Source organism: Spea bombifrons, chromosome 13, assembly GCF_027358695.1.
Source record: "Spea bombifrons isolate aSpeBom1 chromosome 13, aSpeBom1.2.pri, whole genome shotgun sequence".
In the NCBI taxonomy this organism is placed as follows: domain Eukaryota; kingdom Metazoa; phylum Chordata; class Amphibia; order Anura; family Pelobatidae; genus Spea; species Spea bombifrons.
The window spans coordinates 12,932,414-12,959,526 of NC_071099.1; the positions used below are offsets into that span (position 1 = coordinate 12,932,414).

At 43.7% G+C, this 27,113-nt stretch overlaps 2 protein-coding genes across 2 annotated transcripts; one reads left to right on the plus strand and one right to left on the minus strand.

The window, feature by feature from the left end:
- Window positions 1-2,453: 2,453 nt before the first annotated feature.
- On the minus strand, window positions 2,454-18,240 carry ITGB3 (integrin subunit beta 3). The gene is made up of 15 exons (XM_053453685.1): window positions 18,122-18,240; window positions 16,247-16,332; window positions 14,558-14,747; window positions 14,012-14,264; window positions 13,487-13,649; window positions 13,152-13,313; window positions 12,890-12,985; window positions 12,133-12,222; window positions 11,512-11,646; window positions 10,728-11,157; window positions 5,878-6,100; window positions 5,633-5,733; window positions 5,422-5,541; window positions 4,063-4,229; window positions 2,454-3,852 (listed from the first exon to the last, which is right to left on the minus strand). The coding sequence occupies exons 1-15, from the start codon at window positions 18,177-18,179 to the stop codon at window positions 3,781-3,783; spliced, it is 2,346 nt and encodes a 781-aa protein (XP_053309660.1). The 5' UTR covers window positions 18,180-18,240; the 3' UTR covers window positions 2,454-3,780.
- A 6,932-nt stretch (window positions 18,241-25,172) lies between these two features.
- RPRML (reprimo like) lies at window positions 25,173-26,302 on the plus strand. Its single transcript, XM_053453482.1, has one exon. It carries the CDS (start codon window positions 25,402-25,404, stop codon window positions 25,735-25,737), a length of 336 nt encoding a protein of 111 aa, XP_053309457.1. The 5' UTR covers window positions 25,173-25,401; the 3' UTR covers window positions 25,738-26,302.
- The last annotated feature ends 811 nt before the right edge of the window (window positions 26,303-27,113 follow it).

The following is a 27,113-nucleotide window of genomic DNA, read 5'->3' on the forward strand; positions in this document are numbered from 1 at the left end:
TAAGCCTGCGCAACCTCTTGAACGTTCTTTTTATCACCCGTATCCCTGATTAAAACACTGCGATGAATGCTCCATGTAAAAACTATTGTTTAGACGAGCCCTTTAAATGGGGGGGGGTATGGAAAATGTGGCGGGCTGTGTTAAAGGAGCCCCAAAGGATTTTTTCGGGGAACAGTAAAAAAAAAAACCAAAAACCTCAATGTTTTACTGATCCCTGCAGTGCAATTCCTAACATTCCCGGTGGGATTCACGGCATGGTTAACTCAGCCGGTTGCTTCCTCATATTATCACTGCCAATAAAATAAACACAAAGACCAGGGCTTAGATTCCGGAGCCATATGCCTTTCCCATGCATGTTTAAATTCCTTCACTGTATTAGCCTCTACCACTTCTGCTGGGAGGCTGCTCCACTTACCCACCACCCTCTTGCATTCAGACGTACACATCGCCCAACATCACTGATTCATTATCCTTTCTTCTTTCACGTATTCCTTATTATTAAGGGTTATTAATATTATTATTCCTGCCCTTGGAACGTGGCGTTCCTCACACTCCGCACAACATTGCAACCAGCAGGTATGGGGCTACTGATAGAAGAGCCTCTTCTGTCTCAACCAAGGGAACACTGGCTTTCTTAGCCCACCTAGGGGTTTTTAATTGTTGCCCATTGCAGCCTATTGCCCCAGGTCATCAAATATTGTCTCCGGAAGATCAATGGCCAGTTTTATGTATGGCCAGTGGAAATGTCATGTTGAGGGTATTTAATAGCCGGTTTTAAGGGACAGAGGTTGCCTTTGGAGGAATGGAAAGGGCTTGTGTCCTCTGGCTTCCTCTGGTCGGGTTGAGGCTTCTCTTCCAGGTTCATCATGCTGTCCACGTCGGCCGAAGCTGGTGGCAAAGCTCTGGCGCCATCGGTAGTGGAACCCTTGACTTGAGAAGCTAAGACCGAGAGAGACTTGGAGAATGGGAGAAATCACCGTGTTCTCCAGCTCATTGTGCATGCGCCTTACTGTTGAGTTCTAGCCAGGGATAGGCAAAGCGTCCGGAGAAGAACACCAGTGTCCGTGGCAAGGTTTATGGTGGACGTCATTAAATAGTCCACCGCACGCCCCATTAAATGCCCGCCATGAGCAATGTTGATGCCAACCCCTGGTTCTAGCCTCGTCGGCCTCAAGGAAACTCCTCAGCACCAGAACGAGGAGACAATCCGGACTTACCAGAACTCGAGGAACCCAAACTGATCAGTGACACATCGGCACGTTATAAATTGTTGAGTCGTATGGATGTCTGTTACGTAGGGTCCTGAATTTTCACTTTGCTGAGGGGGTGGTAGATAAGTGGAACGTACTTTCAGTAGAAATCCTGATATATATCCCACGGCCAGCGCAGAGTATCGCCCAAACACTAAAGCACACATATTGACATTCGCGCATGCAAAAACACAAACTCTGGCAAATAACCACATACACACACGCTTCACCCACACAAAGTTATTTACGGAACGCCGTGTCTCCATGGAGCTGGAAGCTCTGCATTAATACATGTCGCTTACGCCTCTAGCAGACTCCGGGGAGGAATAACGATGGACACTCAAGGCAGCCGCGGGCGATTGTATGTCTTATGTAACCGGGGCAGTGTATTGCGTTTAATTAACTAATGCGCATACTCACCGGGGGCTTTGTTCACGTAGTCTGAGCCGGGCAAAATCTACTAGGAGATGGGGTTTGACCTTACGGCTCCCATCGAAGACTTCAGTGGTCTCTGTCGTTGGACCTGGTGGCCTCGGAGCCATCGGCCTCATACAGAGCGCAGCGACCGTCACGCGTTGCTCACTTGACGGAGTAGAAGCACGACACCTTGGGCTTAACAAATTAAACGATATCGCTTCCTTTCCACGGATCAGATCTCAGGGACATCAGCTACCAAGCGGAGAACGTAGGGCAGGGGGCGACCCCAAAACATGGTTTGATACGGCTCATTAGAAGGGTAGGAGGGCAAGTTGAAGCCCTTTAGCCTCATACTCACCCTGGCCTTTAGTCTTTTGGCCCTAGCTTATTCTAGAACTTATGGTATCTGGGGTACAAGGCTACATATGTGGGAACGCTCAGGGTTTGCCCAGGAGTCTCAGTGTTCTTGCTCCAATCTCAGGGTGAACGGGCAGATTCTCCAGGTTACACAGTCTGACTCCTTCCTATTCTCCCCCCGCTGTGATCATATAGAAGACTCCCAGCTGGTGCTTTTGCCCCCAGTATGTTATGGTTGATATCCCTGCTTGAGCCAAGGAGACAAATCTCCTTTAACCCAGGAGGATTCAGGGAGTTTGAGGCTTCCAGAGACTTGAGATGATTCCATTCCCTCCCCAAACAATGTCCCTCGATCTCAGTCCATGATGGACATCAACGGAAATATATAAAACGCGACTCGTTAAAAAAAAAAGTGACTTTAGAATCTAGTTATTGTATTTGGGGGAAAAAAGCCATTTATTTAAATGTTTAAAATTTGTACCTGTAACATTCTCTCGGACCAATTCAGTTGTATTAGCTGTAATGGAACAGCCTCCCAGCAGAAGTGGTAGAGGGAATTTAAACATGAAAACAAGAAAAAAATGGGCAGACCAGACGGGCCGGATGGGGCCGATCTGCCACCAAAGTCTATGTTTCTATATCGATTTTCCACATTATATCTACAGACAGAACTTTAAAAAATAGAGCTGAACTTTTTCAAAAACAAAACGGCAGTTTTACAAAATCTCCACTAGGTGGCAGCAAAACCACGCGTCTTCCTCCAATTTACCAAAAAAAGTATTATTAGCCTAGAAAAAATACTATTTACAGCGCTATATTTCTTAGCGACAGTGTGAAGCGGAAGCGTTTTTTTGCAGAAAAGCACAATGATTTTATATTCGTAAAAAAATAAAACAAATTTCTGACATTTTCTTTTTTCTTTTCGTTCATAAATCCTGGTTTTGCTTTTATTTCCGGTGGTCCAGAAAACTATTTAAACAGGTAAACATTTTTTTCACAGTACTCCGGTAGACAAACGATATAGTACTGTCCTTTCATTGCACAGAAATTTTTTCAGATTTTCAAGAGGTTGACCAAGGGGGAAAAAAAAAAAAAAGCATTAATTCTCCGTCACCCAGGAAAAAAAACAAAAAATTGGCAAAATAGCAATTTTTTTTAAAAAAAAATTGGGCTGCAAGAAGAACAATCTAATAATTTTTTTTTTGGAAGTGAAATTAAATAAATAGCTAAATATTGGATTTTTATTCTCCTATTCTGGACGTTATTTTTAATGATGGAAAAAAATATATATATTTATTTTAATTCCGTCTTTAAGTAAAAATTGTCCAGTCATTGATTTGTCGTAAATCGTTTCGGGAGAGGTGTAGGCGCTATTTTGATGAATGTATTAGCAGGAATGGTAAAAATGCTTATAAATAAAAAAAAAATTCCTGTAGGCCAACGGAATGTTCCTCAAATTCCTATGATGCCGACACCTCCTATTGGCTGCCTGGTCCACCTTTGGGTGTTTTTTTCTTCTCGAACGCCCCCCCATAAATGGTCTTCTTGGGCGGGCAGAACCAGTTTTTCATGACGTCTGAAAAGTTTCCATAAGACCCTAAACATATAACTAGTACCTGAGTGATTCGACACGGATTTATCTTCTTCTGCAGTGAACGTTGGCAACGTGGCAATAATTGGCAGTAGTCATTTATAAAAAAAAACCTTTCTGAATTTTTCGTGTCCGAAAACAGAGACCATTTATCAGCGCCGGTCATCATTCGGCATTCCCTTTGAATGTTATGTTGGTGAAGGTGGACGTGGCTCCTTTATAGAGTGGGTTGTGACCCTGGAGGAGGCAAAAGAAAGATCAAAGTCTTGGCAAGAAGATCCAACATGGAACATGGACTGTATTAGAGGAGAAACCTATGACCCTCCCAGGTAGCAAATGTAAAATTAGTAAAACATATTTGAAAATATCCCCCAAAATGTTTTGACATACTAGTTTTTGGACCATAAACTAGTCCTGTAGGCCCTCCGTGGCCCTGTCCCATCTTACCGTGTCCCACTTGGCCTTTGCTCTTTCCTCTTCGAACTTGGCAAATTCACGGCGGTCATGGATGGTGATGAGAAGCTTCCAAATAAGCAGCGCTACCAAACCCAGAAGCAAAATAGCTGCCATGACGGACATCAAGACCACCAAGATGTCGGGTCCTTGGGGGCACTCTAATGGAAAGGAAAGGTGGGTGAGAGGGCAGCGTAGGATAAAGTGAATATGGAGGTCACACAGATCCGGAAAATCGTAATTTAGGAGACTAGATGATGTTCATGGAGTAGGGTCGGGCTGGACGCCATAGACCTGATAGCTCCTCTTCCATCATGCTCGACCTTGGCTTTTGGGTTACAACATCATAGTTTGACGTCCAAAATTCCTGGACTTTTAATCCCATCTCCACTAGACCGCCACAAATGAATGTAGAGAGTTCCTCTAATTGACCTTTGCTAGAAAATGTATTTATTATATTGTCCCAAGAGTAGGGAGCCCAATATTATTCCACCTCTGGGACCATCTAAATTGAGTCCCTTATTTATAGAGAGTCCATGGATATTTTAAAAATTGGGTATTTCGCCTAGAAATCTCCAGATTAGTCTAAAAAAATGCCATTTAACCATAGAGTTCCTCTCCTCCAAACTACGTACGATGGAGTGGAGAATTAATTTATGGTCCAGCAAACCTAAGAACCCTTCAGATCCGTCCCCAACTAATTGCCAGCTAGGGGGTGGAAAGATCCCAAAGTGTTCTTGTGGCAAATGGAAGGTAGGGCAGAATTCAGGAGCAGCAAACCAACTGACCCTGAAGAAGTCCCAGGACAAAGAACTTTGTGCAACGGCCGGGCAGAGGAATTAGGGAGTTAAATCCTCAATTCTGCATTTGTTACAGAAGAATTTAAATCAACACTTGTTAGTGGGGGATGAAATTCCTGCATGGGGTATGTGTCCCCCCCCCCACACACACACCTCCCAGTGTTGGGCAGATAATTTAATCTCTAACCTATAAACGCAAGGGTCGGACATTCCACCGGATTTACGCCTTTGCTGCTGGAGCGCTTTCTACCGAAAAACTACCTCTTTTATACCACCCTTCCTGTACTCGCCAACATGCGAGTGGCAGTGACATCATCATGTTTGGTTATGTGATGTAACAGCACAGTTCACTCACTCTCTCTGTGGCTCCTCCCACATTATGCGCTTTCATTTTTTCCCCTTTAAAAAGGTGATGACTATTCAGCAGCGAATCGCGTCGGCGCCGACGGCTTTTTATCTATACATATGCTAACGATCAGGCTGGCAAGTGTAGAGATGAAACATTGTATCGCACGTTCAGTGAAGACTGAACGCCGTACCACGTCATAAATACCTGCTTCGTTGATGACGTACAGCACAGACTTTCCGCTGGAGTCTTCGTGGTACTGGAACCTCACCACGCAGTCGTTCTCATCCTTGTAGGTACAATTAACGGCATCCTTTCCTTTATCCCCTGCGGAGCGAACAGACGGCGGCGGGAATTAACGGGACAGGAGGGGGGGACGGGTACCGCCTGGCGATCGGGACCTCAGCCGCAAACTCACCCAACTCCGTCACGGACTCGATCTCATCCCTGCAAATCTGCTTGCAAGACTGATCGTCAAACCACGGGCCACGTTCAAACTTCTTGCACTCTACGCAACCCCTGAGAAATAAAGAGTTTTATGTACGCATATATTATACATGAGTTCGTAGGAGGTGTTATAAAGCTATTATATTATTATTAAAACAGGTGGATAAAGAATATAGTAATACGGGGAGGGATAATTATCCAAATTGTGATACTCACTTCTTAAAGGTACAGGCATCAGGGCAGGTTGGGCACTTTTCGCAGGTATCTCCGTAGGACCCCGGCTGGGTGCATTCGCACTTTCCACAGACGCACTGGCCCCTGCCGCTGCACAGGAGGCCGCTGCTGGACATACACGAGTCGGTACGCGTGGTACAATTGCAGTAATCTCCCGTCCAGTCGGACTCACAGATGCAATCCCCGCAGTTACACTGGCCGTGACCTGACGGACGCAAACGGGAGGAAATATCAACGGAGAGAAGGAAGACGCCCCACCGCGATCTATTTAACGGTCACCAGGCGAAAAGCGGGGAAAAGCTACGTTATAAGAGCTGCTATACTCTGCTGCCCTCACCTTGGATTCAGGGGTCCTTCCTGGCAAGGTCACGATCATACGGAGGGCTGTACTCATGCTTGAGGTACACTGTGGTTCACCATCACCTATAAACCTACCTAGGAACCCTCCAGGTTTGACCACGTGCCAGGGCCGGACTGGGGACAATTTTGGCTGCCCTTGGAGGGAGAGCTTTGGGTAGCCTATCCTGGGAAGTTCCTGCCTATAATGTTCTTCGTGGTATTATTGGCGGTAAATAAACCGCTGTGGGTGGTGGTCGGCAGCATGTCAACAATTAGAATTGTCCTGGAAAAAAAGCAGCCAATATGGCAACACAACAACGGCGATATCCAAGGGGTAAGTGGAAGAGTTGTAAGTAGGTATTGTCCTCAGTCTGCCGAGCCTTCTGAATCCTTCAAATACCCTTTGTGGTCAGCTCCACGCTACCATGACATGTAGAGCTCCACGCAACCAAGACATGTAGAGCTCCAAGCAACCATGACATGCAGACCTCCACGCAACAATGACCTGTAGAGATCCACACATCCATGACATGTAGAGCTCCACGCAACGATGACCAGCCCTCCCCTGCAACCATGACATGTAGGGCTCCACGCAACCATGACATGTAGAGCTCAAAGCAACCATGACATGCAGAGCTCAACGCAACGATGACCAGCCCTCCCCCATATCCCCATTTGTAAACTGTTCAAATTGGAGTGTTGTGTTAGGGGGTAACACGGGAGTTGGGGGTAACAGTAATAGCGTTCATCATGTTTTTGAAAAAAAGTTCTGTTCCTAGAATATTATCTAGTTGTTGTCAGATAAGACCTGACTGTTCGGCCCGGCCCCGTCTTCCCGTTCTATTATTATAACCTGTAACGATAATGCAGTCGTGTCTGATGATTCTTTGTGAATTCCTAGAACAGTTTCCCAGATCTCCACCATGCCCGGGGTACCCACTGCCAAGCCCGAGGGCAGAGGGGGATGGGGCAGAGCTCAGCACGTAAGGGTGCGACTAGACCCAAGTCGTTGGGGTAAGGGGTAGGAAGCGGACTTGACCAGTTAAACACCACTGCCCCCTATCTGGACATCAAAGAATTGCACTAATGTTCTTATCCCATACCCTACGTCTCCCAGTGCCCATCGAAAGGTTACCATTAGAGTGCTAAAGCTTTGCACGCTCTCTACATCATCTACCCCCTGGTGCTCAAGGTTTATATCAAACGAGGAAGCGGTAAGGACTTGGGGGGCTGAGAATCCTTGGGGCGTCTGGTATTTAAAGAATAATGATTGTTACGGATGGTCCACTCCATGAGGTTCTGTAAGGATTGCTCCAGGGTTATATCCAGCTATCCGTGTACCAGAAGCTTCAGAGCTAAATAACCTTCGTGGGACCCCACCAAGGCATCGGCACGCAAACGTTCTTCCGTGTCCTCACACACACACATGTTTGTCGTTTGAGTAACGAGAAGAAAGCCTCCCGTCGACATTCTGGGACGTGCTGGATCTACAATGAAATCGCCTCCCAAATGATTGTCTCATCCCTTCCGGTCGCCGTCACGTTGTGTTAACATTGTGCATTTTCTCTGTTACACAACTAATCGTGTTCGCCGGGCAACGATATCCTAGAGGTTGTGGGCCCAGCACTGAGTCCTAGAGGTATTTATAACGACACTAATCCTGTGCCTTGTGACTCCCAACAGAGAGAGCTGTGTTCTTGTACGGCAACGAGCGACGTCCGTCTGATAGATTACCCCCCCGCCAGGGTCATACAATACGCTGCTTTATTTCATTCATTAAACTGACTCTGATAAGAGATTTCCTGCCATGCAAATTAGGTCAACTGTGAACCCACAGCTCCTATCGCCATACCTTCCAAGTGTCCCTATGTAGTTCCACCAGTCCCTCTCCCAAGCCCCTGATGGCCCCTAGGATCTCAGAATGTTTGCTGGGTATGAGGGTATCGCAGGGTTCTACAGCCCTAAAAGCCCCAATAATGTGTATAGAAACAGCAGAAAACGGCTTTATAAATTAAACGGGGTATATAAAACCCATTATTCTTTTTCTTGCAAAGCCCCGCCCAGCTATGCCTATAACCACACCCCCTAAACAAAAATGTCCCTATTTGGCCATTTGAGAGGCGTGTATCATCCTTAGGCAGCCATGAGCAGTAACCGTGACAACATCTCTTTTTACGGCATTTAAACCTTTGTTATAATTCCTCCAGTAACTCCATATAACACCTCTCTATAACTCCTCCTATTACGCCATACCTTACCAGTCTCTCCCGGTATACCCCCTAGTATACACCCCCCAGTCTCCCCGCACCCTAATTACATGTCATATCTAATCTCTGTCGCTACGTCACAATGAACGGGCTGTACGCGGTATTTGCTGAGCCGGCAGTGGCTATCAAACCCCTTCGAGTCGGTACAAGCTCAGGAATGAAGTATGTGGGATGGGTACGAGGACAAAACACTTCTCGGGACACTAAACACTAAACACAGCGTCCTGCGTCTCTGACAGCGCGACGGGTAATCTGTCCCATATGTTTCACGACGCAAAATGTTTACAGCGAAATCACCAGTTCTGCAATTATTTATGTCGATAGAAGAATTCCTTTGTCGAAGCGAAGGGCATATGTTAAAGATTAGGCATTTTTTTTTTTTACCCCGTATCCAATCATATGTAGCTTTTTGGGAGGGATCCAAACCCAGTCTGGTAATAGACTCAATATTTGGGGTAAATGGGAGAATCTCAAGGTTCCAAAGCAATAAATCAAACTTTTTTCTTTTAATGCATTATTCGGCATAAAACTCCGTTGCCTAAATATTGGGCGTTTTCGTAAGAAAATAAGACTTAACATCGAGGACAGGGCCACCATCCGAGAAGTACCACTTATACCCATTTACTGGGCCAATGCAATCAGGGGGACCCACTTCAGGTTCTAGAGCCTGGCTTTAGTCCAAAGTTTGGACCCAGTGTTGGCATATAACCCTCATTCCCACTCCTAAGAACCCTCCATATTTGTCGTGGAGGCCTCCAGATGTGAAAGGCGGTGGCCAGACCTCTTGGTCATGTGTAGCCAAATTCCACCCCCTTTCTGTGCTTTCTGCCCCAATTCCCTCCCTCTGCTTATCTAACCATATCCGTCCCCTCTCTCTGCACCCATTTGGACCACCAGGCCACCATAGCCACAAAGCTTGTAGATCTCTTTACCGGCCAATCGTAATGCAAGGGGGCGGAGCTTGGGAAGATAGCATGCCACTCAAACTGGCAGCGCTACTGTGCATGCTCACAATTCTGCACATGCTCAATAAGCGAAGCGAAAAGCAGTACAGAGGTACAGCTGGACAGAGTGGCAAAATCGGGACTGTCCAGTGCAAAGCAGGACAGTTGAGAGGCACACTTGTAGGAATGAGGATTCTCACAGTATTGCTGTCGCTTTTAGATTTAGTTGTTAGAGGTTATTATCATAAAACAGATCCTTATTTAGGTACCCATTGTACAGCGCTGCAGAATATGTTGGCGCTATATAAAATAATAAATAATAATAAAGGGTCTGAAAATATGCCCATCCTACGGTTACTTCTCCCTCGTATCGTAGTGAAAATTTCAACCGGTCATCTCCGTGTTTCCGATCTCAGCCTTTCCCGTGCGCTGAAAAGGTTAACGAGGCGAGACGTAGAATTTACACGCGTTCTGCGGGGTAATTCTATACAAACTGTTACAAGCGGGAGCCGCGTCTGGTGGCAGACGATGGCTGCGAATGAGCTGTTCCCAGGGATGGAATTTCTGCCCGGGGGGGGGGTTAATCAGTTTTACCGCAATGACTAAGAGGAGGTAGGTGGCGGATTAATGATTTGGCACAAAATCGGCTGAATAATCACAGGCTGTATTTATGGACGGAGCAAAGAACTCGCACCTTCATCTCAAACCAAACACATCTCTGCCTGTCTACTGATTCACCCTAATACTCACTTAAATGCCCTCCCAAACCCCCCTTATTACTCCCTATAACACTCCCTATAACCCCTCCTATTACTCCATATAACCCCCTATTACTCCATATAACACTCCCTATAACCCCTCCTATTACTCCATATAACCCCCTATTACTCCATATAACCCTTCATATAACCCCCTATTACTCCATATTTCACTCCCTATAACCCCTATTACTCCACATAACCCTCCCTAAGCCCCCTCTTGCTCCATATAACCTGCCCTATAACCCCTCCTATTACTCCACTTAACCCGCCCTATAACTCCTCCTATTACTCCATATAAACTTCCCTATTACCCCTCCTATAACTCCATATACCCCTCCCTATACCCCCTCCTATTGATTCCTATAACCCCTCCTACAACTTATATAACCCTCACTATAACCTCTCCTATTACTCCATATAACCATCTCTATTACCCCTCCTATTGCTCCATATACCCCTCCCTATAGCCCCTCTTATTACTCTATATATGACATCCCTATAAATATGAAGTTGCCTCTTACCGGAGCACATCTCTCCCTTGAATCGGTGGCAGGAGAAGTCGTCGCACTCGCAGTATTTTCCCCACACTCTTCCGTTGTCGTTGGCGTGACAGACGCACTGGCCGCAGACACACTCCCCTCTCCGGGTACAGACAGAAGCCCCTTCCTTTGGCCTGCAGCGGTCTTGCTGCGTGGGGTTGTAGTCTTCCTCAGAACATTCACAATGGGGTCCCAACCAGCCGGGGTTACACAGACATACCCCGCAGCTCAGAGTCCCGTTCCCGTTATTGCATATCTCGCTGTCCGGCTCCTCTTCTTTCTGACAATCGCAGTCACATTCGAAGCGCACGGTGACGGTCAGGGTGTCCTTAAATCCCACAGGTTTGATGGTGAAGGTTTTTTCGAGTTCCTTGGGGCAGCCCCGGACCTTGGCTTCAAAGGAGAAACTCACCTACGGAATATCAGTGGAAGAAAATATGTAAAGTACATTCATAATATCAGCTTAATTCTATTAAAAGTACATTTCTGTGCCATAAAGGATAAAGAAAATTATATGTTTATTCATCTGAACATGTCTTTTTTTTCACCTGCAAAAAGAAAAAGATGCCCTCAAGCAGAACCTAAATATGGCGCTTTATGTGGGAGAGGCGGTGGGCGGATAACGCTATGAGAAGATGGCTCTGCCGAAACATTTTGAGAACCCATAGAACATTTCCTTAAGGATTATTAAGGTTAGACGAAGATGAATGGAAGAATGGAAGCTCGAATTTACGGCAAACATTATGGGAGGAAACCCCCAACTCACCGTGTCTCCGATCTTTAGACCCGAACACGATTTCAGACCAGGCGTGACTTCATTGTTAACACAAGTGGCGTTGAAGGAAAGGGAAAGTTCCTCTGGTAGGTCGCGGACCTCAAGCTCCACCTTGGATCGGATCTTCTACTTTCAGAACGTGGTGTGGACAGGTGGAATAAAGGAAGGGGAGATAAGAGATCCATAATGGCAGTTATGCAGACAGGATAAGAATGGTAAAGATTTTAGAACCTTCTTTATTGTGATAAACTAGGCTGAATTGGGCCTTAAAACAATTTGGGTCAAGTTCCAGGATTTCATGGCCTCCAGCCGAAGAACCATAAAAAGAATCATAAACACATTCCAAAGGCATGGCCCAAAACTACTTTGTGTTGTTGTGAAATAAAGAAAAGGAGGTGGACAGGAGGGATGGAAAACCCAAGTGGAATGTAAGGTAGATAAAGATGGAACACCAAGTGAGTAATGGAAAAAACTGAAGGTGGAAGAGATAAGGAGAAGAAAACATAATCTGGTGGAGGCGTGACACTATGTGCGAAGAGAAGGAACATTGGGTGAAATCGAATGGTGAGAAGACAGAAGGCAAGATCAGTCTATTTAGAAGGAGATTTGTACCTCGTATGATTCCACAATGAGCTGGATGACGTTGCTGGAATCGTCAGAAAGTGTTCCGACGGTCGTCCCCGGGATCAGCTCACTGTATTTCTGGAATATACGGTAACCTCTTTACTTCACGCATCATAAATGAAACACAGAACACGACGAAAGAAGGGCCTGGAGTCCAATGTAAACAAAAGGTGTTCCCAAAAGGAGACAACCTTTAGGGTTTATGAAATGACATCATCATTTATAAGTGCCTGGCCAATCAGACTGAGCATTCTTACATTACAAAGACGGACCACATTATTATAGATACTTAATATCCAAGAATTGGTCCAAGTCTTCAGAAGCCAGTATCCCTGCATCGGACATTCAAGGGGAAGTGTTACTGGCGGCCCGGTATTGATAACGAAACCAGAGTTTAAAAAGGACGCCAACCCAAGTCTAAAACTCATTCCTTCGCAGTCATGACTAATATAAGGTATTTATGACATTCCGTAAGTTTCTATCGGCTGCACTGGGATAGCCCTACTGCTGGAGACCCAAATGGTTTGTCAACCCGCTGTGAATGGAATACCCCCCAACCCGTGCGTTCAAAACTTAGCTTTGTGGTGCAAATGCTAAATTAAGAATGGTGGCTCGCCAAATGATGGTGAAATACGACATCCATGGTGTTCAAGTTCTACAGCAAACAATATTGTGACACTAACTTATAATCAAATGGAAAAAGTCACCAATGCCATGATAAACACGCGGCCCTCACGGATCTTACCTTATAGAGATCTAGAACAACCTCCGTCACAGCAAACACCAAATGGATATTTTTTTCGGAGAGCTTTTCAGTCAACAGAGCGAGAGATGGATAATCCTGTAGGAAAAGAGTAAAGCTAAGCGTGAGAATGAGGGCGTAAATTCAATGATACACACTTTAGTGATACCGGTAGCTTGAAAGGGGGGTAAATATGTAAATGGCGACCTGTGGATTAAAAGTTTGTGAGTTAGTGAAAGAGGAGATCATCTCCTGCCCTTCTCACCTGGGTGGTGGATGCTTTATAGTAGTTATCAGAGCCCAGATGGCACTGCCCATCATTGGGATTAACAATACCAGCAAGCCGTCCATCCAGAGCAATGTGAGTCCTGGCATCTGTGGTTAAAATTAGCAAATGGGATGACTCGTTCCTCCAGCCAATCTTCTCCTGCAAAACAAAGGGAGAAGGGATCAATACCACAACTTAATGCATAGATAGAACACCGCCAATAGCATATCACTCCCTACTATCCAGCCCTTATTACCTCGGAACCTTGGTATCTTGGAACCTAGAATCCATTTAGTGTGCTAATGCTACTACCGTCTACAGAAGATACTCACATCACACACTGCCGCCTGCATCACCGCGTCGAATCCTCCCTCTGGTCCGTCACGGTTCCGGGAGACTTTCTGTCTTTGGACCTCTTCGTTAAAGTTCTTCACCTGGTCAGTAAGAGCAAGGACGTGCTTATACCCGAAAGTGGGCAAACAGACTGTGCCAAATCTGGGGAGGGATATGGAAGGAAGAAAGAGCGTGAAATGAGATCGAAGGATGAGTCCCTACTAAAAAAAAAGGAAAATTCAAGAAAAAGAAAGACGCAATTGGACCAGAAACCTGAAACAGTAAAGTAGCATGAAATAAATTAACAATAACAAAACCTAGGACTCTGAAACCCAATGGAGTATCAGCCACGTTGGCCACTTTTGCTCATACAACATTCCTGGAACGGACTCGAATATCTCCCCACAAATCACCAATAAATCATGTTAACATCTCCACAGAAAAAATGTACGAGGCCCTCGAGATTTAAGCTTTTCTTGACTATTCTTAATGACGTCGTGTCCCCCTGTCTTCAGATTACTCACTCGTAGCAAGGGTTGGCAATGACTTCTGGGGGCGACACGAACATATACGGTGACATGGGCTTGTCCACAAACGCCCCGAATCCAATTCGTAGGTTACTGGTTACCCTCCGCATCTTCTCACTTAGGCTAGTACCCAGCATTCGGATCTTATCCAGATCATCCTTCATGGAGTAGGAGAGGTCCATCAGGTAGTAGATATCCACGGGATAGTCCTCCACCTGTCTCACTTGTACTGTAAACACTTTGGAGTCATCTACAAAAGATAGATGGGGATTAGGAGGTCATCAAATCTACAAGCATGAACCTGCTTCTCACCATACATGATAAACTTAAAAGAGATATCTTCTTCTACTAACTTCTCCTGAGACTCGGTGCCCCTAGGCACTCATCTAAACCTGAAACATTTGACAAGTGGCCCATCAAGAATGAGGAGGTCAGTTGCATGTGTTGATACTTAGTCTTCTTGGTTCATAAATGCCCCCCAATTGAATTTTGCCCTCAATAAAGTCCAATCTCACAGATGACCATTGGACTCCAGACATTTACCGGGTCTTAGACGAAGGTCTATCTTCTGAGGAGTCATCTGGGTGATCTCCGCTTCAGAACCCTTGTCGCTCAGCGGTCGGTTATCCACGACGTTGATGCTGCTAGCTGGGAATACAATGTTCTCCGGTCGACAATCATTCTCCAGGAGAGAAGATTTCAAATCACAGCGAGGAGCTCCTTTTCCAAAGTCCTGTTAAGGCCACCAACAACAACTAACTCAAACAAAATGAAGCCAAAATGAGGGACCGCAGCTTTATCCATGACACTTGGCACATATGCATGCATTGGCCAATATTGTCCGGCTCATCAAGTTAACTTTTTGGACACATTCACCACAATAACAGAACAAATCCCCGTTTTAGGTCGATCCTTTTCGAAAGCCAGAGAGATTAACATCGCATCATTGAAGGCTTCTGCCCCTTATAGGGTTAATCACCTGAACTGACATGGGGGAAGGGTTGGTATTGGAGCTGAAAAGCGAAAGCCAAAGGAGGTGTCAGCATGCGCTCAGAAATCTCAGTCGGAGAGAGATAACCTGCTTCTTTTATCCCCTGCGGGCAGGTAGAGGCTGCACCTATACTAATTCCTCCCCGGTTCAGCCTCCCCCATCCCTATGTGTAGTTATAGGTTGTAAAATCAGTTAGCCCCTGGCTATATGATAAACAGGGAGTGTACTCGACGGACAGACCATATCCTGATACAATGTTTCGGGCGCTAATTTGGGACACGTTCCCCCCCCTCACTCATGTAGAAGACATCCCCGTTAAACGTGTCACCTACAAGCGACGGAACTTTATAGCGACATGAAAACAACATGTTCCCACCACGAGCTGTAGCATTAAACATGGGAAAGAGATTCCAGATGTCAGTGTATGTAGTGGAGGGGGGGGAGAGCTGGCGCGGACTCAGGATTTTCACTCTTACATCTGTTTGGGAAAATGTGTCCTGCGTAAAACACAGAGACGGGGAAACATTGCCTTTTTAGGAGACGGACGGGAAACGGGGAAGGAGAGCGTGCGTCTCGCGGCCGAGGAAGGACTGCACAAGACAGATAGAGAGGCAACAGCGATCCTGCCTACTGCTCTACCCTGAGAATATACAACGCTCGCGCCATTCCGGGTGAAATAAAGTAGATTTGGTTAAATGCCAACTATCCTGGCTTTTTTTTCTCATTTTTTAAGTTTAACCCAAATATATACGCTGTAGTGTACCGTAATGTCTTGTAACCAGTTTATTATTATTTAGTGATTTATATAGCGCCATCATATTCCTATATTCACTTTTCAATGGTTGTCAATGATGGGAGGGTTCAAATCCCCCCTAATATGGCTGGAAATGTTAGAATGATGTTTTGTATTCATCTCTAGGCCCCTTCTAATGACATCAGCCCGGAGTACCATCAGGTAGCACCTCAGTGAGGTGATCTAATGGGTGGGGGGGCAGTGGGCCGGCTCTATCGAGACAAAATGGCTCCGCACGCGTAGTGATTTCAGATCAGTGAAATGCTGTAAAACCTCATGGAATACAACTCTCATAGTGCTTAGCCATGTATGGGGCACAAGATCTTCGACCAAAGGCATAAATTATTTTCGTAAGTTTCAATAATAAACGAGGCAGGTTACTGTATGCGAAATGGCGAAGAAGCTTGTTTGTTCTTAACCAGTGAGCTGACAATCTGTTTTTCCTTACCTCCTGCGAACACCAGGCACACAGCGGGCTAACGGCAAGACACTGCTTGCAGGACGTAGTTCCTCTCGTGGAACAGATACTAGCAGCTGAAATAAAAACACATTTGTAAGATTATGAATATTTTTTTCCTAGTCTTTGCTAATAACCTATTGGTGCGTGTGTCTGAGTCACATGACGGTTAAGCGTTCCCTGAAAAAATTATGAATAAGGCAAAATGTATACATGATTGCAGAATGATTTCTGGTAAGAGACTAGTCATTCAACATTATTAGGTAGTATGTTTCTAAAGCTGCAGAAGGTGTATTCACTAAAGAATGTGTTTAAGAAGGCCTAGGCAGAGTGACAAATTGAGGGGCAGTCCCCCCCCCGCCACAAAACCAGTGACACAGCCCCCATAAACTACTTTAAAAGAAGGGGCACGTCTTTAATTCACAGATATGACTTCTGAGATATGATGTCATATACTGTGCTCCACAGTGAGGACAGTCACTGTGGAGGGGAACAATACCCAAGGTATGTATACCTCTGGGGAACCAATAAAAATTCTTCTGCAAGAAGGGCTGAGTTGCCCCAGAATAAAATACGGGTAATATGGGAGATTTCTTAATAAATTCTCACTATAGAGCAGCGTAAGCCTTCCCAGAAAAAACACCAAAAACATTTCAAGGCTCTTCCAATAAAAAAGGTTGTAAATCTCCTGTGATGGGCACAGGATACAAATGCTGTAAAACGTTTAAATAGCCATGTTTTACTGAGCCTATAACCTTATGGGTGCCTTACAATAACTTTCAGTACAGCAATAAAAAAATTTAAACTTTTGGTGATAAGTCTAAATCTTGCTTCGCAGCCTAAATGGCCCTTAGCATTCAGACGGTGATGTCATTGTTCTGTAACTAAAATTCCACCCCATGTTTCCCGTAGGGTCTTAAGCAACCACTGCTGGGTTCAGCCCCCGATGAATTCCTGCTTAGAGAAATGGGAGACTGAGCGTCCAGCCCAGCTGAGAGCTGAGTTATGAACTCAGCAATGTGTTGCATCAATGTAATGCCTAATGATGTCATACATGGGGAAGATTCTTGTTTGCCAATCTTGTAATAATGTAAATTGAAAAAGAGCAAACGTTAGAAAAAAAGAGGAAAACGTTAGAAGAAGAGACTGTGATCTAAATTCAGAGGGTCAGAGGCTTAGATGGAATGGAAGGGAGTTTCACTTTACTGAATTTGTGGTAGATAAGTGGAACAGCCTCCCAGCGGAAGTGGTAGAGGCTTATACAGTGAAGGGATTCAAACATGCATGAGGTAGGCATATGGCTCCTGACAAGACCAACTGATTAATTGGCACGTTGGCAAGTGGACCAGTAGGTTTCCTGGTTCTCGACTATACAAGGTGTGGTTATAAGAAATGCTCTTGGATTAACCCTTTAAGCGCCAACGTGCAGCACTGTGGGTTTTAGACCTGCAGATACACTCTAATTCCCAGTCTGTACCCCTTACCTGGTTCCATAATCATTTTCTTTCAGTACCCGCCGCTGTGGTTATTCTATCATTTCTCATCATTTGGTAAGAAGCGACTTTGTTTTTGTAGCGTTCCGTACCAGCTTAATAAATCATGCTAGAATACAACGTTACCGGAGACCTTACACGCGTGTATGCGTGTGTCACCTCACTAAGCGTGTTAAGTGAGCTTGTACCCTTTTAATATGTATACTCATTCCTTACCTTATCTACGAGCACACCCATAAGAACAGAACACACACATTCACACACTGATCCCCATCCGTCTAAGTTAGAATGTTACAGTAGAATGTACAAATATTTGAGACTCTTATAGACGTCGTACATATATGAAAAATACTTGCTGTCCCAGGTAACTCACCAAAGCTTGTAGTGACCAGCAAGGTGTACAACAGTCCAGTGAACAGCGCCGAGCACATGATGGTCAGCCTGGGGGACCCAGCTGTGGGCAGTTGTTTGGAAGCTGGGGTTTTGAGGGGCGCACGCTGACCCCCCCAGCAGTTCTGTATGTGAATCAGCTGACGGCTGGGATCTAAGAGTTATTTTACGGATCCTAAGACCTTCTGTCCCAGGCTCCTCCCAAGCTCCATGTTCACACCCTGCAACTGCAGCCATGCTAGACAGACCCCTAATGTTTAACCCTTACAGTGCTAGCCCCTTACAGTACAGCCCATCTGCCCCACCTACCCCTGGCTGCAGAATTGGTTAATGCCCTTCCCACAAAAAATGCAAAGAAACAGCTAAAAACCATAATAGCAACATAGTTATATCCCCCCCCCCAGTGACAGTGTGCAGATAATATACTGGAATAATAATAATTATTATTATTATTATTATCAGTAGTAGTAGTAGTAGTATAATATCTGCACACCGGCCCCTTATAACAATAATATTTATAATATATAATTATTATTATTATTCCAGTATAATATATGCACACTGGCACCCTATTATTATTGTAATTATTATTAATATTATTAATATTATTATTTTTCTTATTAACAATGCAGCTTCCTGGGGAATAGGTCCTGGTTGAACCTTAAGAGAAGACAAAATATATCCTTATTATTTATAATTTATTATATCATTATATATATATATATATATATATATATATATATATTATTTATATATATATATATATATATATATTATTTATTTATATATATATATATATATCACTGATTTCTATTATTATTTCGAAATAATACTCATCATTAGAAGTACAAAATGCATCTCAGCATTGTTTAAAAAATTATTTACAGTTACATTGGGAATATAACGTTTTTCTTTGCCCCAAGAGCTTACAGTCTGATACTGTGTATAGCTTCTCCTGCCTCTTGTATATATATATATATAAATGTAACTTTTGATTCAACTTTGTGATTGATACAAAGCGATCACAAATATTTATGTATTACACAGAAGCGAAAAATAAACCAAAAAATCTTTTTTTTAATGAAATGAATATATTTTGATTGAGCAAAGATTCAAACGGTAAGAAGGTTTACTAAAAATAATTATTTTAATGATTCTCCGTAAAATATGTTGGTATCAGTTACTGGTTTTAATTGATTAAATTGGAGAGGATTATGAAGGAATACGCTGATCCCGTTTGCTTAACTCCGTTCTTTTTTGAACCTTCGCAATGGGTGGAAATCGGATGAATCAGTTGTGTTTCTTTCGCAGAACATCTGGTTCTGAGACACAATGGCGTCTTCTACATCAAACTCGGTATAAGAATCGTAAACAATCCCAAGTATGCCTTTAATGGGAAATCCCGGAGATTTCGTACGCTAAAGAGAACAGGTTTATACAACTGGAAGGTTTGCTTTGCTGAGAGGGTGGTAGGTAAGTGGAGCAGCCTCCCAGCAGAAGTGGTAGAGGCTAAAACAGTGAGGGAATTTAAACATCCATGGCATAGACATACGGCTCCTGAATTAAGATTAGAACCTTATGGTTTAATGGAGTATTTAATATGAATATTTAATTAGATTAGACGGTTATTAGACTCCGAATGTAAAGAGCGCGGGGATAGTTATTCTACGTAACGCTAGGAAATCGTTTTTTATTCTACGCGGGGGACGTGTGGCCGTTTTCCGTGGAATACATAAAGGAAGGAAATGTCTGAAAAAGAATATATATGGAGATGTCAGCCGCCTGTCACAGGGCTGGAAGGTATTATATGTTATATACGTGTTAATGTATTAGGAACAGGAATATTCCATCTGAAACACGGCGTCTGATCTCTCCCCCAATAAATCTTACTGATTCCCACCAGACACCCGGCGCGGTATCTACACGATAGAGACATCTACCCACATATGGCGGTCAGATGAAGAGTCTGCCTACAAACTGCACCTGTTGGCAGATCGGCCCCATTCGGCCCCCGTCTAGACGCCCGTTTCTCCTGCTGTAAAGACTCAAACCTTAATCAGTCGTTGGCCTCGTCTTAGATTCAGGAGCCGTATGTCTATCCCATGCGTGTTTAATCCCCTCACTGCATTACCCTCTACCGCTTCTGCTGGGAGGCTGTTCCACTTATCTACCACCCTCTCAGTAAAGGAGAGAAATTTTCCACCTGTCTAAGCTCTGTCTTTCCATGTCTCTGTGCCCTCGTGCTTCCTCTCCATATTTCCTCTCTCTCTCCTCTCTCTCCTCTCTCTCCTCTCTCTCTCTCCCCTCTGGTGACTCCCAAATACGCAGAGGATCCTAAATACAGAAGGAAGGTCGGGGGTCTCCAAGAAGAAAGCAGCAGTGGCTCCAAGACCCCCATGGCTAATCCCAAGCACTACACGGACACAAACTGCCCGACCAGCGGAAGCACGGGACCCGGCACCGCTATAGTCAGCAAAATCCTTCTCTTAAACCCCAATAAAAGAAAATAATGGTTAATAAAACAAGAAATACATTTAATCTTCTAGAAAAAAGAAGAAGAAAATAAACTTGCATCCAAAATTCCCAAAGTCACTGTAATTACCAACTTAAATATTCTTATCAGCGAAGCACTCGGGAAACAGCTTTGGTGGCAACGCAACGAGACCACGATGTGACAGTGACGGCGACCACTAGGAAACCTGGGGAGAAATGATATTTTATCTCTTAGAAAATGCACCACAGGATATAGGGGACCTCAGGCCCTTCAGCTACCCAAAATGATACGTCCCGCGCAGGGATAGTCTGATACGCTTGGATCTGGATATCAGGACTGGGTCATAATCCACAGGGATACATATCTTGGTGGAGGTTTAAAGTGTACAATGACCAAACCTCCCAAAGTAAGAGGCCTTATGAAAAAATGTCACAGCAGATCGGCCCCATTCGGCCCCGGCTAGTCTGCCCGTTTCTCCTTACATGGTTCTCGTCTTAGATCCAGGAGCCGTATGTCTATCCCATGCATGTTTAATACCCTCACTGTATTACCTCTAAATCACAAACTAAAGGTATTATGACTTTGAGCCCATCTCTAGTATCTACTCCCAACCACCTTAAAATAGAGGTCCAGCTAATCTACCCAAGCAGGTGGTGTATACTTTCTCCTCGGGACATATGGAGCCCACTTCAGGTGAAGGATACAGAAAAAAAAGGATAAATGGGAAGCAAAGTCAGTGGGTCTCGTCCATGAAGCCACACTCTTTATATCATGCTGACAGGGCTCTGACATTTCGCCCATTAAGACCACCCATGGTTGGGTGGTAAAGAAGACCAGCCTGTGGAAGCAGTTATATTGACATTCATTAGCTTCTGTTGGCCGAGATGTCATCAAACTCAACTAGGCTCTCATATAAAGACCAAGGTCATGGCTGTTATAAGTGGAAAGTAAAGGTTGACATTTCATACGATACCTGGACCTTCTGCAGAAGAACATCAGAGTCTCACATTCTATACGATACCCGGACCTTCTGCAGAAGAACATCTAAGTCTCACATTCTATACGATACCCGGACCTTCTGCAGGAGAACATCTGAGTCTCACATTCTATACGATACCCGGACCTTCTGCAGAAGAACATCTAAGTCTCACATTCTATACGATACCCGGACCTTCTGCAGAAGAACATCTAAGTCTCACATTCTATACGATACCCGGACCTTCTGCAGGAGAACATCTGAGTATGACATTCTATACGATACCCGGACCTTCTGCAGAAGAACATCTGAGTCTCACATTCTATACGATCCCTGGACCTTATGCAGGAGAACATCTAAGTCTCACATTCTATACGATACCCGGACCTTCTGCAGAAGAACATCTGAGTCTCACATTCTATACGATACCCGGACCTTCTGCAGAAGAACATCTAAGTCTCACATTCTATACGATACCCGGACCTTCTGCAGAAGAACATCTGAGTCTCACATTCTATACGATCCCTGGACCTTCTGCGGGAGAACATCTAAGTCTCACATTCTATACGATACCCGGACCTTCTGCAGAAGAACATCTAAGTCTCACATTCTATACGATCCCTGGACCTTCTGCAGAAGAACATCTGAGTCTCACATTCTATACGATCCCTGGACCTTATGCAGAAGACTCTGGCATTCTATGGAAACGCCGGGTAGGATTGAGAGTCCGGCATTTCAGGGGTTTTCCATGACGTCAATAATTTGTAAAATTCTATCTTCTAAAATGACCAGAAACATGATGTCAGGTGGAGGGCCAGAATTCCACACTTTTCCGGAGCTCTTACACGAGGGGTTAATAACTCAATCCTACAGTTAGTCGGCGGAGCCCGTACCCAGGATGCCAATTACTGTACCAGGTAAATAAGTAATCGAGATGTTTCGTGAGGGGCGAGTTGCACAATCAGGTAAACAGGTTATTGTGGGTTTCCATCGGAGGTTAATTGCCCCTTCCAGACGTGATGTGTGAGGTGGAGGAGATTAGTCTCTTGTCTGGAGGAAATTATACATTATTCTGCTTTGTGCCTCTTTCCAGTGATTCACCCCCATGAGACATAACATGGGACATGTGACCTGATCCAGGGGTAGGACTTGGTGTCGGAGACTGTGAGAATAGCACATCCCAGCTGGGAGAAGGAAGTGGCGCAAAACATAGAAACATAGAAACTGCTGGCAGATCGGCCCCATTCGGCCCCCGTCTAGTCGCCCGTTTCTTCTACTGTAAAGACTCAAACCTTAATCAGTCGCTGGTCTCGTTTTAAATTCAGTAGACATATCCCCATCCCATGCATGTTTAATACCCTCACTGTATTACCCTCTACCACTTCTGCTGGGAGTCTGTTCCACTTTTCTACTGCCCTCTCAGTAATTTATCTCTACACAATAAATAAGATTCCTTTTCATACCCTTTCTATAGGGGTTTGATCTGGCACTCTAAATGTGATTTTCCCAGGCATGACTACATTTCCTTAAACATAATGTGATTTTGTTGGCACGCCCAACCCGGTTCTGCCTTCACCTCGACTTTTTCACTCCTTCCTCCAGAAGCTGACATTCCAATGAATACTGCCTCAATTCCTGACAACAACAAGAAATAGCTGACCACTCAGAACATATTTCCTCTAGAAAAATCACTAATTGCTCAAGCAAAACTTAATAATCGCGTTTTTTTATTTATATAAAGAAGCAGGCAGGTCGGCCCCATTCGGCCCCCATCTAGTCACGCATTTATCCTGCTGTAAAGACGGTTGTTGGTCTCGTCTTAGATTCAGGAGCCATATGCCTATCCCACGCATGTTTAAATTCCCTCATTGTGTTAGCCTCTACCACTCCTGCTGGGAGGCTGTTCCACTTATCTACCATGCTCTTGGTAAAGTAAAGCTCCCTAATATTATTTTCATGTTACGTTTACTGCTATTGTCTTTGTCGCCCCCTCCCCATATTGTTATAGCGCTCTGCGGAATCTGCTGCTACTTTATAGATAAAATGTAACATTATAAACATAAATAGCAACAATAAATGACTCTCGCTGCAAAGCACGTGTGCCACCTAGTGGACATTCAAAGGTAGTGCTTAAAATCCTTAATTTCATGCAAAGGCGTCAAAAAGTGATTTATCTATATCAAACCTTGCTATAGATAAAAATATATATATTAATACACTGCCTGGCAGCAGTAAAAATTCTGATTGCTAGGCACTGGTAAGATAATAAATTATTCCAATGGAATCAACTACTTTTTCAGTTAAAAATGGAAAAGGGACTAGGATGGGTAAGCCAGACACATAACAGGAGAATAGTAATTTATGAGGACTGGATCTTAAAACTGACAAATTTTCAAGCATCCTAAAAGTTGTGAGGAAACACCCGGCCTTTTTTATTATTATTATTATTATTCTTATTATTATTATTTTATTTTTATTTTCTTTTATTATTATTATTATTATTTTTTTCTCTCTTTCCTTTTTCTTCTCTACAATTACAATTGTATTGTAATATGTATGATGATATTGTGTTATGTACAATTATTGTTAATCTAACATATTTTTTTCTTTATAAGAATTCAATAAAAGAAATATTTAAACCAAAAAAAAAAGTGATTGTATGGAGTTTCACAAAAAAATTCCCTTAGATTGCATTAAAAATATTATTCTTTCTATTGGTAAATTATTAACATTTGGTGCAAAACAAAGATATCAAAACCCCTTTGTTTAATTCAATTCATGTTATACCCCCTTCTGTCTGCTTTTCCTTCTAATCATCTGACCTACGGTTCCTTTTCTCCCTAAAGACCTCACTTTATGGCTTTGCTTTATCTGATGACACACGAAGACACACAGACACACGCATCTTACTTAATTGTGAGATATCGTTATCTTGCTTACACTTTTTTTCCCCTTTAATTAGCGAGTTAGCAAATGCCAGGTCTGGGTCGCCAAATGTCGGATTATTGATTTAAAAAGGTAAAAAAAAAATCTGAAATCTGCAGCCTTCTACGAGACGCCGTCAGTTAGTTAAGGTTTTTTTTTTTCACTGATCAACTCTAAAAATCCTGATAAATAAAATTTATTTTTCTATAATTGCAACCAAAAAGGTACTTTATTTTCTATGAGCCGCAGTCTACTTATAAGATAAGTTACATAAGATAAAGATCTGTTTATGTGTAATTATACGTGTGCATTTATAGCTCAGAACCTCCGCAATAGACACACAGTTCATCACACTAACCATGGTTATTCCTAATTTCAAATCACCGGTTTTTGTGCTTAGTTAGGAGCGCAAGCAGCTGGCAGAACCGTAAAGGGTTAAAAATGCCAGTGAATAACCCCGTTATCTGATACTGGGAGATTCAGGACTTCCAGCTTGCTGGGCTGTGAAGTGTGAAGAAATGGATTTTAAAAGGTGCCAGCTACACCCCCATGCCTGCCAGGCTAATGGTTTATCCCAGCTTCTTATAAGACCAGTCAACCGCACATCTTCACCGCAAGTCAGCAACTGATGGTCGTGGAGGAGGTATAGATAAGTAGCAGAAGACCAGTGGCATGAGGGTGTCCAAGAGTTAAGTAGGCATCAGAGATGATCCCATTCCTGCTCTAAAGTCAAGAAAAGCCTCTGCACCCCGTGTTCCTCATTACTTTATAGCTGCTAGGCATGGTATGTCTACCTAGGACATTGTCCTAACAAGGTCTTTAAACCCGTGACTCTACTAGACCACCTGAGGCTCCGTCTTCTCCAGCCATGAATGGGACTCTCTTTAACCAGACCGTCGTAGACCAAGAAGCCTACGGCAACAGCTCTCAAGACTTCGGCTCCCTCTTGGGATGTTGCAACAGTACCAGGGCCGTCATAACCACCGATGGTAGCTCTCTGATCCTCAACTCTGACGAGAGGAGCATGTTCATCACCAGGGTGGTGCAGATAGCCGTACTGTGCGTCCTCTCTCTCACTGTCATCTTTGGGGTCTTCTTCCTGGGATGCAATCTGCTCATCAAATCTGAAAGCATGATCAACTTCTTGGTGAAGGACAGGAGACCTTCGAAAGACGTTGGGGCGGTGATCTTGGGTCTCTACTGAAGAAGCCGGCGCTCCGAATCCTAAAATGATCTTGAATATGACATCTCCCTGGGGTTGTTCCTCTGAGACTTGGCCATGGAGAAGACCACGAAGGTCCTACAAAGACAAAATTGTCACGGAGTTGTGTTTTTTTAAGGGTTTGCATGTAGCGTGCCAAATCTGAACTCCAGTATGAAGGAATTTTTATTTTTTTTGCTGTCTTTCTAAAGACAAACTCGAGTAACCCCTAAAATGCCAGAGCCTGCTGCTACAGAGGCTTTTGTTTTTACATGGGACTTCAATTTGGGGTAACTTGTCATAAAACAAGGGGTGTGCATGCTTTGAATCCAGAATGTCCTATTATAGTCCAAATTTTAATTTTGTATGTGGACTAAAGCATGTTTTCTAAGGAGGGGGTTCGGGTACGTTTTCAGAAAACGGATGTTTTTGTACTATATTTAATATCCCGAGCATGATTTGTACAAGATTTCGGAATGCAGTTTTTATTTTGTACGTAAAGTCTTGGTTTTATCGCAAAATGTCTATGTTCTATTTCTTGCATCTCGATACGTTATGAATTTCAAATAAAACCACCTTTCCAACTCGCTTTCTTTCTTTTTGTATGAATATTTTTATTATAAATGGTTACGATTTTTAAGGTTCTCTATAGAATGCTCATTTACAGTCCATGTGCACGGCTGCAACAATTGCTTTAGGAGGCTCCGGTGAGTAAGTGGTTAAACCCCAAAAATTCCTTTGCGAAAGTTGCGTTGGAAACAGGCGTTCTATTTTTCCACTTTTTAACACATGCAAATATAATAAGTGTTATTACGTTCTAAACAGTGACATAATTTATAGATGTCATCAAACCCCCCCCCCCCAAAAAAAATGACACTGATTATTATTAATCATTAAGCGCCGACAGACTGATGATATCTCATCTGGCCGGCTACGTGTCCGCCTGTTTGTTTATTCGCATCTCGACACCAAAATTAATTAGAATTATTGCTATTTTGAAAGAAAATCCTAAAAAAAAAATCGTGTCCAGTAAAGTGTGCTTTTTTGTTATTTTTTTTTTTTTTTAAAGGAAAAACTCAACAGATGTTTGGGGGGATTTAGGGCTGAAAAAACCTAACTAAGACCCCCTCCACACACACACGTCTTATTACAATCTGAACACTGAAATCTCAGCAGAACAGACGTCGGGGGATCGAAAGGATTTGGCTGGAAGATAAAACCGTTTTGGCGTCTGACATGCTAAGAATAAATCCCTTTAGAAATAATTTTCTTGTCACTTGGTTGTTCTAAGAACAGTTCTACCTAATCCCGCCCGGTCACATCCGTAGCTCCTCGTTGGATGGGTCCAAGAAAATCGAGCTGAATTCTATCCATCAAGA